This window comes from Protopterus annectens, chromosome 8.part0 (genome assembly GCF_019279795.1).
Source record: "Protopterus annectens isolate FY-2018-M chromosome 8.part0, PAN1.0, whole genome shotgun sequence".
Lineage (NCBI taxonomy): Eukaryota > Metazoa > Chordata > Ceratodontiformes > Protopteridae > Protopterus > Protopterus annectens.
The window spans coordinates 1,866,345,141-1,866,361,771 of record NC_056741.1 but is presented as its reverse complement, the minus strand read 5'-3'; the positions used below and the strand labels follow the sequence as shown (position 1 = coordinate 1,866,361,771).

Here is a 16,631-nt window from a genome sequence, read left to right as displayed (position 1 = left end):
TCGTTATGGTCATTTACACCTGTCCTGCTGGCTGAGGCTGGTGGTGGGTATATGAACCTCACTGACATGCATGTATGTGTCCTGTGGACACACATTTGGGCCACCACATGTACTGCAGTGGGATTTCTCACCTTGTCTAGTACTGCCTAGTGTGCTGACACCAATATTTGTTATGGATTTCATGCTGCCCATATAGGTGTCCAGTATCTGCTGCCATCCCATTCAGCCATCCGATTCCCTTGCATGCTCACATCCATACCACAGATACAATTATCAGAACATACTACTCCATTCAGTAATTGATAGGAAAAGTGACTTACTTGTGGCTGGGCCAGTATTGTGGACATTGCTGGAGGGCTGACTATGTCAGATGCACATAGTACACTCCCTACACATGGTAATGCACAGGTAGTGTCATGTTTGGCATCCCTTTTACTGTATGTGCAAGTCAGAGAGAGGTGTCATTCCCTGGGTCCCTACCATGTCTGTGTATGTGCTATGCGTTACCTCTTTGCCAAGGCCTGGGCATACTGGGCATGCCTCCTTCTGCCTACATGGGCAGGCTCAGGTGGTTCCTTCTCCGAGTCACTCTGTGTCTGTAATGACCTTTGCAATGGTGGGGGGGCTTTGTGGCCTTGCCCTGTCCTGTTCCTGCTGCAGCTGTTTCTGCAGGATCATATTGTGCAGCATGGCACATACTATGAACATTTGTGTACATTTAGCTGGGGAGTACTTCAAAGCTCCACCAGATATATCCAGGCAGCGGAACCGTGACTTGAGCATCCCAAACACATGCTCTATTATGATTCTGCTTTGTGCATGTGTCTCAATATGGAGTTCTTGTTCAGGTGTGTGTGCATTTCTGAGGGGTGTCATCAGCCACAGCTCCAGTGCGTAGCCAACATTCCCCACTAGGTGGCCATATTGGATGTCCTCACTGGCAAATGACTGGTACAGCTGTGTCATATGTCAGATGTGGGAGTCGTGATAGCTTCCAGGGCTGCCAGCACACACATTCAAGATAATGCGCCGGGCATCGCACATGACCTGGCAGTTAATGGAGGGAAGCCCTTGCAGTTTATGTAGAACTTACCCCGCTCACCGGGTGGTGCTTTGATGTGTATGTGCATGCAGTCTATAGCACCCACTACCTCAGGGTATACTGGTATTTGGTGGAAGAGACGCATACAGCTGGTCAACACCTCACAGGTGATAGAGAAATATATGTGCTCACTGGCATGTACTGATATGGCATCCAAGAACTGGTGTAGTACCCTGGATGCTGATGCCTGTGAGATCCCCATGATATCCCCAGTTGTCCTTTGGAAGGTACCAGTAGCTAGTTTTCTTAAGCCTACACATACCATGGTATCCACTGGGATGGGTTCCCCTCTGTTGGTTCTGTGTGTGAGGCGGGGTCACACAACTCAACAATTTGCTGTAGACTGTCCCTGTCCACTCTACAGTGCTCCACTATCTCCAGTTCATGTAGGCCCTGGTAGGTTACCCTGGGTCTGTACACTCTTCTCCTCCTCCTCACTGTGGGATGGTCATCAGTATTCACATCCTCACCACCCACAGCCTTTTGCATATATTGATGTATGAGAGCGACAGCAACCCCTATCATTTTGTTAGTTTTGTCAGGTAAAATTTCCCCATCTGTGTACACCGGTGGTGTAGAGTTTGTGGGAAAAACCAGAGTGAAAGGGGTTTGCATAGTTTACAGTAGTGCACTGGGCTAGGCTGCTGCCTGTGTAATTGGGTGATTCTGATACATTTCTCCTGCCAGCTATGCTAGTTCTCACTGATTGCCTTCCTACTACTGTTTTTCCTTCCCATTGTCTTCTCATTTAAGCCCCGAGGTGATCCATGCATACCCAGTGCTGACATGTGAACTGAGCTGTTATTTCCTGTTTTTCTTATTTTTTTTTTTTTTTTGTTTTGTTTAAAACCCGGTGTGCGGTACGCACACTTGTTGAAGCAGGGAAAACAGTGCTCAACAATGTGAGACATACCCCCTTCCTTAGCTCTGCTTAGCTAAGAGCAAACATGGGCCGCAGGGCTCCAATAAGTTTACACCAAGCATGACACGCCCCCTACTGAAGTCATCCTCTTGTCTTGCCTACATGGTTCCCTATTCCTGCACCTGCACGATTAGGTGCAGGCTTCCAGTAGGTAGAAATCTGTGATTCAGTATAGGCCCCTTCATTTGCATAACCCAGTGTGCAGGTCCATAGTTCAATTCCCAAGCACACCCTTTCCCCTTGTCTTGTTTACATTCTGCCTGCCATTGGCTATAATGGCAGAATGCATATTTCTGTTAAATGTCAGTTTTTCCTTTTTTTTTTTATTTTCGGCACACCCTTAGCTTAAACGGCCAAGATTGGCCAAAAAAAATAAAAGTTTTATTTTTACAAAAGTTATGTTGATTTTAATGCCAATAGCCTTATATTTGGCCATTGCTTGTCTGTTCTAGATAATACATGCTTTTCATGAGCTGTCATGCCTCCATTTTGTCAGATGCAAAAATGTGTTCAGCTACTAGCCGAGTACATTTTTGCACTGACACTGTTCCTATATGGAATCCGTTCAGCTTGCTGGATCACAAAATCACCTAATTTACATGGTTTTCACCAGAAAATGAGGTGATTTGGATACTGAATGGAATTCCATGCAGGAATAGTATAGGGCCGCTCATGCACGTGAAAATAGCCCTATCCTGGATCACACAGTGGCCATATTGTGTGCAGGAGCAGCTATACTGTTCCTGCATGGAATATGGCCATTCATGAATCTAGCCCATTTTCTTCTGCCTTTCTACACATGTGCCCAAACCACTGTAATCTGTTCTCTTTGATCTTTTCTGCAATTGGAGCTACTTTAGCTTCTGCTCCTATGTCCTCATTTCTTCGCCTGTCCCATAGTGTGCATACTACCACATTTCTCAGGCACTTATTTCCATCACCATTTAGCTTCTTCAACTGTTCTGCCTTTATTGCCCAGGTTTCTGTAACATACAGTAGTAGTGGTCACGCCACTGTCTTGTATACCTTACTTTTCAGCTTCTTTGGCATTCTTCTGTCCTAGACTACGCCTGATACTCTATGCCGGTTCACTGCAGCCCCTCTGATTCTAGCTTTGACCTCTTCATTCAGACTACCCTTCTCCTTTACCACCCCTCCCAGATACTTGAAGCTGTTTGCCTGTTCCACTATCTTCCCTTCTATTTCTATTGTCATCTTCTTCTGATTTCCCCAATTTGTTGCCATTACCACCATCTTATCTGTGCTTAGTTTCATCCCATGTGATTATGTATGCATCCAAAAAGGTTAAGCACTTCAGTTTATTTTTTCTGTTTTCATATATTTGATACCTTACCTGTACTGTTCTATCTGTGAATGTTATGTTGTTTAGTTATAGACTGGTAACTTACCGCAAAATAGGGTAGAATTATACAATGGGATGATTTGTTGTACCATAGGCCCCCGAACAGGCTCCTTGCTGTCTTTGTGCACTGCTGTGTAGGCTGTGTATGGTGAAATGACATTAGATTCAATGCTGATTTTGGTTATTCGATCAATGTCATCTTTAGGAACAACTCCCTCTGAAGTACCTTCTCCATCCTTTATTATAGCCTTTGCTGCCATGTAATGAATGGACTGGCTGAAAGAAAGCAATGATATAGTAGAGTATTCAGAATTCATGATGAAATAAACAAAGAATGATGTACAACAGGCTACATAACCACTGAACTGAAAAATAAGTTAAACAAGCATTCTTACTGTTACAACAAATTTCCTTACTGAACACTGAATGTCCAAAAATATCCTGATTTCAGTCACCATAGGTAAATATTAGGCAAGCTGCCCTTGTGGGTCACTTTAAGCCTAGCACCTTTCAAAGGTGAAACTCAGTCTCTGTACCTTGCCTCTGTGAGGTAAACACCATAACCGATACACCAACCCTAACAATTCATAATTGCTGAATGTAAATTCATTTCAGTCTTTCAGACATGCAAGATGTAAAATTTTGGTGCTTAGGAATACAGTTATAGACCATTCAGTTGTCTAATACAATGTCTTTTTGGATATGAAAAGTTGTATGTGGCATTGATTTTTCAGGACTAGAATTTTTTTCCAAATAATTGGAGTAACAATTGTTACAGAATATGTTATAAATGGAAAAGATGGACCGATTTACACTGACATGAAGTGATGAAACGGATCTTGAAATTTAATGCCATTTACTTTTTACAAAGCTGATCTATGCAAAGAGGTGCCAGCACTGTGTACTGTATTCTCTTCCAAGGCTGGTTTACATTTTGCTTCTTTTCTATGTGATATGATGTTCATTCAGATACTGTTGTTTTATGATCAAAAAGTCGTGCTACACAATTTATAAAGTGACCATGACCCAAACTTAGCTTTTACTGCTTTCATCTGCAGTCAGTCATAGGACTTTATGTACAATATTGGCAGAGGTATCTAAGATAACCTGTATGAATACTGTGCCAAGAAAAATTCAAAATGTAAACCTTCTGCTATTGTTTCACCCTTGCAAACTGGTATAAATATTTTTTGGGGCCTGCATGTCCTCCATGTGCCCATGTGGATTTTAACCAGGTGCTGTGCTCCAGTTTTCTTCCACATTCCATTTTTTCAGGCAGCTGAAATGGGAATGTACAGATTAACATATTAGGGACTATCCAGTGCAAGTTGCTTCCTACATTATGTGCATCACTTGCTATAATTCTTTCTACTTATGATTCTGAACAGAATCAAACAGGTATTGAGAATGAAAGAAAAAAATCAATTGAAGTTAAATACTCAAAGACCAGCCTCAATGCTTATAATATTTGGGGTACATATGCTTTATAGGATTTTTCACCATAGTTTGCAAAATCATCACAGAGCATATTATTTAACAATTTTTAACAGCATAATTACATACCTAGATTATTCTCAGTACTTATCTAATAGACTAGTTTAACCTCCATAAGGAATGGATATTCAGTATACAAGTAATTATGGCCTAAAATCTACTCATTAACTATATACATTAATACTCACTCTGCCAGCACACATACAAATGCTGCCATGAACAATTTCTTATACCTATAGACATTAAGACATTTTTCCTCTCATGCTTAAAATATTTGTTGAAGGTGTCAGATTAGTAGCATTGGTTCATGGACCCATATTTTTTGAGGAATGCCTTTGCTTTAAGAATTTCTGGACCGAACTGCTGGGTGATTGCCACCTTAAGTTGGAAGATATTATGAACTTTAATATTGATATGAGTATATTTCATTATCTAACAGGAAATACTCCCACTATCTTCAGCTACTTTTGGGGATCATTTTGATAGTTGGCTGGAGGAAATCTATTGCTGGGAATAGGAAATATACCCATGTGTTTTAATCTGTAGAATGCAGGAAAATATATGATATGGAAATGAAGCTCTCTAGAAGTTTTTGAATGGAATATAAGGTTGCCCTTAGTGAGGCCCCATTTTTTGACTTCAGAAAGTAGATATTAAAGGTGAGAGGAGAAAACATTATTTAATCTTCGCAGAGTTTTGTGAGTTTTAATGAACACCCTCTTCTTCATCTCTTTCTTCCAGTCTTCTGTCTTTCAACCTCATGAAAATGTCAATATTATGGGATGGTTAAATATTCCTTTTCACACCTCAGATGAGTTTTTGTCTGCCATGACTTCTACTGATTATTTTTTGTATGCTGCCATGTGTTATGTATTGTTTCTGCCATTTCTTCTTGCTATCATTTTTTTTTTTAATTTCTGTTTCTTAGGAGTCACTGGAATTAAGCTAAAAGTCAGGGCTTACTACAGCTTCTCAGCAGGGATATATCTGACACGGATTCAATGGCTTCTTAAGTTGCTAGGATACAAGTGTTAAAATACACATTGTCACGTTTCTGCAAATTACTATAAATCATCATGTCAAATGTGATCTGATAATTAGCAGGAAAGTTTTAGCTGTCGATGATTGTTAAAATGTTAACTAAAGATATACAAACAAATGAAAACAGAAAACACACACACACACACATACAAATGAACAGCAGTACACACATGCACAGACCATTTCTGTTGGTTTAGATAACAGGGAGTTTGGTAATCATCTGTTTAATTGACCACATTTGGTCAACTACACAGATAGTTGGCAGGTGTGTGAGATTGACAGTCTCCGGGTTGGGGAATATTCCATTTCCCTGGGGACTGTTTTGTCTTTACAAGGTACAACTAATTCTTCTAGTCAGCTTTTGTGCTCTTCTCTGCCTGTTAAGCATTTTCCTTTGGAACATTAGAAAAGGTTTCACTGGAAAAAATCTCTCCATGTGTTTAATTATCAGAAAAAGCAAAGTCCCCTTCTGCTTGATGGCTCACTTTTCATTGGATAAACATTTTTATTTCCTTCTTAGCCTGTTCAGTATCAAAAAATGACTTTGTTTAGCTAGGAAAAAATATTCTCAAGACAGCTGGATAGTGCAGCTTGAATCTCACACCTGCCTCTCGACATTCCCCAATTGTTGGAATAAACTTGTTTCTCTTCCGACTGGTGTACAGTGAATAATAGCTTTCCACAAACATTCTACTGTCTCCAACTTGTAATACTCTGCCCTTTTCCCACAATTTTGTCAGGATCAAGTGTTTTTGCTGTTAGGATTGCATCTTTACTAATACTGGTCTTGGCTGCTTTCTCATGATCAGGTATGGAGCATGCACATAATGTGCCCTTTTAATTAACAGATCCTGCTGCAGAATACCAGTCCAGTTGCTTATTTTTGCCTTCATAAAATAAATATAGTCTGTTCCTTCTAGTTTTTATGTTACAGCAGAAAACCTGACATTTTCGCTATGTGATTTGTCCTCCAATTCGAACCATTTTTTGAAACATGTTGGCCACTGATTTTGAAGTTTTATCATCTCATCTGAATATCCGTTTAGAGCTTCTTCCTTTTTCCAGCCTTTTCTTATTTGAACTGATAATATGCCTGCAGTGTTTCATTTATTTTAATGAGCTCTGAGCACATTTAACTTATTTTACTCTAGAAGACTATGTATTGCACCAAAGCTGAAGCTTGAACTGCTTTTTGCTGAACAGCTACAGGATTCTTCCCAATCAGGGTTTTCTCTTTACCTTTCCCAGTTGATTGTCTTTCAGGCTCTTTTAGTTTCATCTTTGCTGGCATCCAAGCAGTGTACTAACTAATAAGTAACTTAATTTACTAAAAGCAACAGACTTCCTGGCCCTTGTCTTTCAGTTTCTTTTTTCTCACTGGGAAAGCTGAAGTTAAGCTGCTTATTGGTGTGCAGCCATCTTGGAAATCCACTTTTACCCAATTCTTATCTAAGATTGCAAATCACTGCAAATTGTTTGTTGTTATTTGATTGTCCACTGACTCATAATTGATCCAACATCAATTAGACTATGTTAGACCATGTTAGCAACTGGTGCAATGACAATGGTCTCAAATCACATCAAATCACAATCAAACGAACCTATGAACCTATTAAATGTGAAAAAAATATAGCATAGTTCATTCTATTTTCACATACTATATAGCTGACACACCCCTCCAATCACACACTGCTCTAAGGGATCTAACTACTTTTGTTGATAATTCCTTTTTGACATTCATGTCTCCACAAGATTACAAAAAGCCATCTTTCTAGCTTATTTATATCCCCTCGAGCCACATGCTCCAGGGATCTAAACCTCACCACAACAATAAATAGGACATGCTGGAGGAATAGATTCCTGTCCCATAGACTTCCCATGCTCTGGAACAAGATTCCAATCTACATTAGGCAGAGCATTAAATTCTCCCAGGTATATACTGTCTTCTTCTCTTTGAGGCTAGAGGAAACTTTTTGAATAGGGTGTTTTGGCTAGGCTTGTAATGGTCTGCAGATTGATTGTGAAATACATACCTATGAACCTATTTAGAAATGCCCAGATAAAGGATTTTCCAGGTTTTCCTGTCAGGTTAGCTTGTTTGTAGTTGTTCTACTACAAGACCACAAGTCTCAAGTGCTCAACACCCACTGTTTTGAAGCCAGTGATTCGAACATGTTGTAGCCTGGGAAGGCTGCTGCTTGCACTCAGACTGAAATATAAATTCAGGCAAGCAGCAGTAGGGAGGGAGCAGGTGGGGGGTAAGGATTAAGGAGCAGGAGGGGAGAGTTTATGATTAGGGAATATGAAGGGAGTTGTAAGCTTACAGAGAGATCCGGGAACTTAGATTTAGGGAGGGGGTTGGAGTTTTAGGTATAGGCAGCAATAGGGGATTTTGTGGTTGGGATCTAGGGTTAAAGAGGGATGAGCTGGTATGGGAAAGGAGTGGGAGATTTAGGTTTAGGTTTAAGGTGTAGGTTCTGGTAGGGCTATGGAGTATATATGATCTGGTGTTGGGAGGGCTATGCAGGAATGGGAGATTGGGTTAGTGAGAGTTCAATCACTTGCTTTTTGAGCAATTGGCAGCAAGTGGGTATGTCATGAGCAAAGAGCATGCAAGCACCTGTAGCAGGCTCATAAGAGGTTCTACAATCAGCTGTGGGAATAGACCATTGCTCATGTTCAAACTCAAGCGTGAGTTCAGGCAAGCAGCTGTAGGGAGCGGTTGGAATGTTTTTAGGATTAGGGATCAGGAATTGAGTTTCAGCGTTACGTAGTGATCAAGTAATTTAGTTTTGGCTGTGTTGGAGTTTTAGGATTAAGGAGCAAATAAGGAATTTTGGGGTAAGGAAATGATTTAGGAATTTAGGTTTAGCAAGTGGGTTGGAGTTTTAGGTTTATGGGGTGGAAAATGTGATTTAGGGATAGTGAATGACAGAGGAATTTAGGTTAATGAAGGGTAGCTGGAGTTTTAGGATTTGGTAGTGAATGGGCACTTTAGTGTTAGGTAGGAGAACTATTGGTTTAGAGTTAGGGAGCCAGGAGTTAGGTTTGGAAATGGGGGGGGGGGATTTTAGATTTAGGGTTTACATTCTGCTAGGGCTACATAGACTATATCATCAGGTGTTGGGTGGGTATACAGGAGCAGGAGATAAAGCTAGTGGAAATTTGAACTCAAATGTTTTTAGGTGAGCAGGTATGTAACGATCTGTTAGCATGTAAGCACCTGTAGAAGACCCTTTTGAAGTGCATCTTTTAAACTTCTGCTAAAACATTTAGTTTTTTCATTAGTCCACAGTATTACAAAGATGACCTTTAATGCAAAATGTTCCTTGCTCTCATAAAAGATTGGAAGACTGCTGAGACAGAGTGTGGACTATTATTTGAGATACCTTATTTTGGGTTACCTTCTCTGCTGAATATATACAAAGGAAAGCAATCATAAAAGCAGATATATGTTTTGAAATAAACACAGTTTTTGTCCTTTTACTGTAATGGCCTATCAAAGGTAATGTCAAAATAACAATCCAAGCTTACATCAGAAACAGGTCCCTCAATGTCAATTGTCAGTTTCTCACATTACAAATCAGGGAAAAATACAAGTTGAAGACATGAAGTATAGCCAATAGCTGTTTTATCATGACATTGGTATGTTTCAAATGACTAGGTTCTTCGTTCCACTTGCTTCTTCATTCCAGATCACTATTATAAACCTTGCAGCCTCAGTTTTTGTCAATATTTTCCTTGATAATTCTCATGTATTTGTTTATTAATTGGGTCAAAGCTCTGATTCACATGGACCTTTTTCAGACTCAGTCCAGGAGTACTACCTGTTTAGGTGACTCACGAGTCACACAGTAGGCAAATGGAAGATACGGCAATGAAACCCTGGACTGTAGAAATTAGCTCATTAGTAGTGAATAGACTTAGCCCTCTGTGCCATCAAGCTATATAAGTCTTTTCTGCAGAATATCAGGTGCCAGCAAGTAACAGTAGCCTGAATTTTGTGGCCTTCAGCTAGAGAGAGAGAGAGTTCAAGTCAGATTTTGGTTAGCACGTATATTTAAGTCTTTTCTGGGGTTGTCCATTTTCCCTGTAGATAAATTCTATCATTGTACTCATACTGGACATGTATTGTAAACTATCCTGAACTCTTCAGCTGTAATGGTACATGTAAGTGTCTAAGTAAAAGCAGCAACTTCATCCACAAATGCACTGTCAGTATGCTGTAAAGGTAAATGGGATAAGCCTTCAGCATCGAAATTTACTGAAGTTAAAATAACAACCAAAAATACAGATGAATATAACTACTTCCAAAGTCAAGTGCTTTTTTTATCCCAGACTTGTTCAGAACTGAAATATTATACAAAAATATTTAGTTAAATTTAGTTAAATACCACTTAACTGTCACACAACTTAGAAGTGAAGTGGCTGATATGATAGGAGATTATGTGGCTAACATGGTTGCATTTTTCTGCTTTTTGTACTCTGAATTGATTTTAGAAAATAATTAATGCATGTCTAACAATGTGATTTATAAGCAAACCACAAGAGTGGCAATGGGGGATTCAGTGGCACCAACATTTAACAACCTTTATCTTAGTGAGTATGAATGTACTGTTTATACTAAATGAAAATTTATAACACAGTTTTACTTTATGTCTATTTTACTGACAATTTATTTTTGTAATTAAAAACTATGTTAAGACTAGAAAGGGGACACACAAAACAGTACAGATCTCCTTAATTTTCTTTTTGCTGTAGGTTCATAGATTAGAACTAGGCTAACTGCCCTTGCGAGCCTGTTTAAGCCTAGCCAATTATCCCTTGTGAGACTCAAGCCCTGCACCTTGTGTTTGCAAGGCAAACACCTTAACCATTAGGCCACCCTCCTCAGCCTAAAATGTTGTGTCACCACCATGCATTTCACTGGAAAGTCTTGAACCCAGGACCCTAAGCACTACAGTCAGAGCAACATACCACTCTGTCAAATCAGCAATGTAGGAATTCACTTTATAGGCATTGAAATTATTTTGGCAAGGTAAATAATTGCTTTATTTCCAAGCTTTATAAAAGAACCCTACTTTTGGAAACAATTACTTTCATTGTAAAAGTGCATACCCCATTAAGTAGAAACAAATATTATTATGAATGAGGCTGCCAAACTAATTAGAGTAATTTTAAATTATGTGGATTTTAACACAAGCCTGGATATCTTAAAGTTCTTATTTACTAAGAGAATTTAATGATTTTTGTGATGATGTAAGGTATTGCCAGCTATGCCAGGAGAAGTAGGGCAGTGGATGTGTAACATATGCCAGCAGAGCTAGCTGGAATTTAGTAAAGAATTACATGTTATTTGAATATCAAACTGATTTGTACAGAAGCTTGGGTTGAACATGTATTTGTAAAGTTGCTTGTGTTAAAATGTATCCTCTCTGTGACACCAGTGATTTGTGTATCCTGCTGGGCAGAGGAAGAAATGTACAGGTATTATTGTAACTGTTGAAATGTATATATTGTAACAGAGGATACTGGAAGAGAAGATGTTAATCTCAATCCACCTGACTTTGGAAAATAGTAAGAAATGAATTACTTAATTTAGGCCATAGAGATTGTATCTTACAATTCTCAATGCAGCCAGAGACAAAAGAAGTCTATACTAGAAAGCTTCCTGTATTGTCATTGGGGGTGAACTAATTGCTACCCTGGAAAGGTGGAGCATTGAAATTGTTTTATGACTTTCAAGAGCTGCAGCAGATCTTAACAAGGCTCTGTGTGTGTGTATTACTGACACATAGGTACTAAGTCCAGACAGCTTCCAGCTAAATGGGGAAGCATGAGAACCAGAAGTCAGATGACCAGATGAATGTGATGTCATTCTGTAATCCATCGCTAAAAATAATGTTTAACACTAGGTGAGACTGAAGTCTCAGGGCACTCTGTTTTTGTAACCTGACAAAGAAGTATCTCTTACCTACTTCATCTTGCCTTGCTCTAGTAAATAACCAGTGAATAATAATTATTTAGATCAGTCAGGAAAATGTAGTGAAATTAGTTAAGTATTGTTTCTCTGTAACTGTGTGAACCTGTCCATCTGTGTTATTTTTAATACTTCCTGATATTGAAACTCTGGTGTTTACCGTAAACAGATATTTAGTACATTCATGTTCTTTTATTATTTATTATTAAATATATTTAAACTTTTCATTGTGGCTGGTCTTTTAGAGAATATTTTAACCTCTGAGAGTACTTATACATATTTGATGACAGCTCTGGCTGCTCCTGAAAGCCTTGCTGTTGGTTAAACTACCATTTGCATTAATATTAATTTCACTTAGTACAATTCAGTACCCTTGCAAGAGCCTTAGAGCAGCTGGCTTTGTGGTGTTTGGTGGCAGTAGAACTACCTTATAGTCTGGGCAGAAGGAGGCATAGCTATTAAATCTGTGCCAGCCTTTCCGTGTGTGTGTGTGTGTGTGTGTGTGTGTGTGTGTGTGTGTGTGTGTGTGTGTGTGTGTGTGTGTGTGTGTGTGTGTGTGTGTGTGTGTGTGTGTGTGTGTGTGTGTGTGTGTATGAAAATAAAATCTCAAAGTGTGTGTGTGTGTGTGTGTGTGTGTGTGTGTGTGTGTGTGTGTGTGTGTGTGTGTGTGTGTGTGTCAGGTTACTTCGAGCAGGGACACAAATCACTGGTGTCACAGAGAGGGTGCTGGATGACTTGGCTTAGGCACTCAGCTGAGGTCTAGAGGGTGCTGGACGACTTGGCTTAGGCACTTAGCTGAGGTCTCAACTCTGTAGCTGTGCCAGTTGGGAGTCTTATTGGGGACCTGGAGGGATACCCAGACCCTGGACTGAGTGTGTTCCCTGTGTGCTCTTAAGGGAAATTGTACTGAATGCAGAGAGCCGCATCTGGGAATACTGAGTGTATCCATTTTTCTTCCAAGTGAATGCCCCTCTCAAGTGGCAGTGGTGAGGATTCAGGCTCCTTGATAACTGGCCCAGAGGGGGATGTCACATATTTGTCAAAGTGATTATTTAGACACTAACCAAACAGTGGTATCTTATTCTTGAGGTAGAAAGTTAAAATGAAGAAATGATAACTGGAGAAAAACCTACCATTAATACAAAGATCAATTATACATTTGCTTTCCCTTTGCCATACAGTTCAGACAAAGAATGCATAAGGAAGCAAGTTATTGATAATTGGAAAGTATTTTATAGAGGCAAACACATTTTTGATGGGGGATGGTTACAACCTTTATTTTTATGTAAAAAAGTAACAATTTAAAGAACTTATTGGAATCTGGTAATATATCTACAGTTACAGATAACCAAACCCATAAAACCAATGTCACATTTAGTCTTGTGAAGTAAGAATATAAGCTTCTACAGTAAAAATATTCTCTTTAAATGTTCTGAAAAGAATAAAAATGTATTAATGTTAAGAAGTTTTTGTACTATGTATCAGAAAACATGGAATTCACAGGGGAGATTTAAATGATGTACTCAGATAAAGCTCCAGAACTGAATGACTAAGTTAATTTAAGGTCTGCTTTAAATTCTAGGTATGTTGAAAGGAATACTTTTAAACAGTGTTTTTCACATTTACAATATTTATTTATGTATTTATTTATTTATTCATTTAATATTTCTCATCCGGGTAGGTGAACTGGTCCAAGGAACCTTTTCAGTCGTGTGGGCCAGAGAGACTGGATAATACAACTAAACATACAAAATAATGAGGAACTATTTATACAGAAATTTACATAGGCATTGGCAGTAACATAGCTGTAGATTTACAGCAGTACTGAATTTTCACTTAGGAACAGATCATTTTGATTTTTAATGACGGTACACTTCATTAATGACATAGCAAATTAGTATACAGTTCAGTTCCAAAGAACCAATTCAATGAATATGATAAAAGTTGAATTAGTATTAAGCCAGTAAATGGAGTACATACGTCTTCCTTGCCTTATAGGTTCATAGGCTCATAGGTTCATACTAGACTATCTGCCCTAGGGCATTTATAAGCCTAGCCAGAGTGTGTTTGGCTTTCGCCACCCATTTTAAATTAATTTTGCTATGCCCTTTTTCGAGGTTAGTATACTGTGCCTCTGTCTAACAGTGACACAGAAGTGATACCCGGGGTAAACCTATGATCTCCCATCCACTCATCAAGATTCCTCTTGAAGAGAGTCAATGAGGGACTCTGCCTAACCTGGACTGGGATTTTATTCCAGAGTGAAGGGAGCCTCTGGGTTATGAATCTGTACCTCCAGCATGTCCTATTTATTTCAGTGCTGAGGTTCAAGTCTCTCGAGCGCGTAGCTCAATGGGATTTGGATTTTCTGAGGTGCAGCATGTCCATTAATTCCGGGTTGGACATGGCTTTATACATCAGGCACAGATCGCCTCTGAGCAGGCGGTATGCTACTGAGTAGAGCTGGAGTTTCTTTAACCGGGCAGCATATGGCATCTGTTTGAGCCCTTTGATCCTCTTGGTGAGGTACTTTTGGGATCTTTCCAGTTGCTGCAGGTGTCTGGTAAGGTACATCCCAAAAGGGGCATTGTACTCAATTATGGGCCTGATGAAGGATGAGTAAAGAGGCATGATGACCTCCCCTGATCTAGATGTGAATCTCTTCATGATTAGGTGGGCTATATAAAATGTTCTTCTAACCACTTTGGCCACATGGTTGTCAAATGAGAGATTGCTATCAACTTGGGTCCCCAGGTCCCTAATTACTTTTTCTGTACTTAATGGATTACCACCTATGTGGTAATTTGTGGGCACTTTTTTTTTGCCAAAGGGGATGACTATACACTTTTGGCGCTTAGCTTGTGGCCATGGCTCTGGCACCAGTTGTCTGTTTCTATGAGGCCCTTTTGGAGGATGCTTGTGTCAGCTGGAGAGTCGATTATGGCACCCAGTTTGCAGTCATTTGAGAACTTGGTCAGCCACAGTCCTTCCGTGTTGGCCTGTACCTCCAAGAAATATATACCGAACAAGAGAGGTCCCAGGACTGAGCCTTGTGGGATGCCACTTGTAACTGGTTTGGAGTCTGACATGGCTCCAGCAATTCTAACCATGTGGGTTCTGTCCTTGAGCCAGTTTGCAACCCATCTAGTGACATAGGGGTTTATATTTAAGCTGGTGAGCTTATCTATAATGCCCGAGTGGGGTATTGTATTGAAGGCTTTTGCGAGGTCCAGGTAGGCTGTGTGGACCGCCTTCCCCTCATCAATGGCCTTAGTAACTGTTTCAAAGAAATCAACCAGGTTTAAGAGGTGGGATCTGCCCTTAACAAAGCCGAACTGGGTAGGATCCAGTGTCTGTAGGTCCCCAATATCTTTATTTATGAGGTCCATGATGATCCTTTCCATAGCTTTGCAGACCAAGCTAGTCAGGCTTATGGGGCGATAGTTTCCAGGATCCATTGAGGCACCACCTTTGTGGAGAGGGACCACTGTTGCTGTACGCCACTCTTTGGGTACATATCCTGTAGTAAGGCTGAGATTGAACAGAAGTTTTATGTTTGGGTTTAGCTCTTCTTGGAGTTCATGTAGGACACAGCATGGGACACTGTCTGGTCCCATTGATGCTGTGTTTTTTTCTTTGGAGAGGGCGGCTCTTACCTGAGCATCTGAGATGTCAGGGGGACAGCACTCTGCTGGGATAGATATTTACCCTTTTAGTGGGGAGGGGGGGGTTTGCACTGAACCTGTCAGCTAGGATGTTGGCAATGTCTGTGGGTTCGGTGTATTTTTTGTCATTTTGGACTAATTCTGAGCATATCTGGGAATTCCCACCCAGGTTCCTAACATAACTAAAGAAAGCCTTGTGATTATCCTTAGTGTCCTGTACAATTTTTTCTCTCAAAGCTGGCCTTATACGATTTTATGAGTGCCCGTAGTTTTTTGCTAATACTGATCAGAGATGCCTTCCCTTTTTGGGGTTTTGCTCTATCATGTAGTAGCTTCCTCCTTCTATTGTATAGTTTGTTTATGGCTGGGGTCCACCAGACAGGACGTCTGCCTTTGGAGGATTGGGTCTTGGTTTTATTTGGGATTGCAAGATCCATGCATTCCTGAAGGTGTTCATAGAATGCGTTTATAAAGGATTCTGCAGTCTGGGCCGTATTTTCCACAGGCCCGGGGGCTTTGAAGGATTCCACCTCGGTTTTGAGGAGTGTGAAATTTGCTTTAGAGAAGTTTTTCACTGTGGTTTACTGGGCAGGGGGTGGGGTCGGGATGTGAATATCCAGTGAGATTAGTTTATGGTCTGATGTTACCAGTGAGGGATACACTTCTGGTCTGGAGCATAGAGTCCCCATGTTGGTGATGATCAGGTCCAGTATGTTTTCCCCTCTTGTGGGAGTGGTAACAAGTTGTTCCATAGCATTTGAGTTTATAAATTCTAGGAACCTTTGGGCTAGGGTGTTGGAGCTAGATTAATGCTCCCAGTCTATGTTTGAGTAGTTGAAGTCGCCCAATATAATGGTGTTTGGAGAGACCTTCATATTTTCCAGTGTTCTCAGGAAGGCCGAGTGGGGTTCCTGGGTTTGGGAGGGTGGTCTGTAGCAGGCTATAAACTGGAAGGCAGTTTTACCCACTGTTAGTTGCACATGAATAGTCTCTGATGCTTCGTGCTGTGCCACCAACCTGGATGTGTGGGTATCTTTGACGAATATTGATACTCCCCCTCCTTT

General features: G+C 40.2%; 1 protein-coding gene across 1 annotated transcript in view; it reads right to left on the bottom strand.

Moving 5' to 3' along the window:
- The window catches only part of LOC122809688 (von Willebrand factor A domain-containing protein 5A-like), a gene marked incomplete in the record, with an annotated part of 1,061,360 nt that overhangs the window by 551,719 nt on the left and 493,010 nt on the right, over nt 1-16,631 (bottom strand). The window contains 1 exon segment of the mRNA XM_044081364.1: nt 3,434-3,663. Coding sequence (XP_043937299.1) covers nt 3,434-3,663 — 230 coding nt within the window.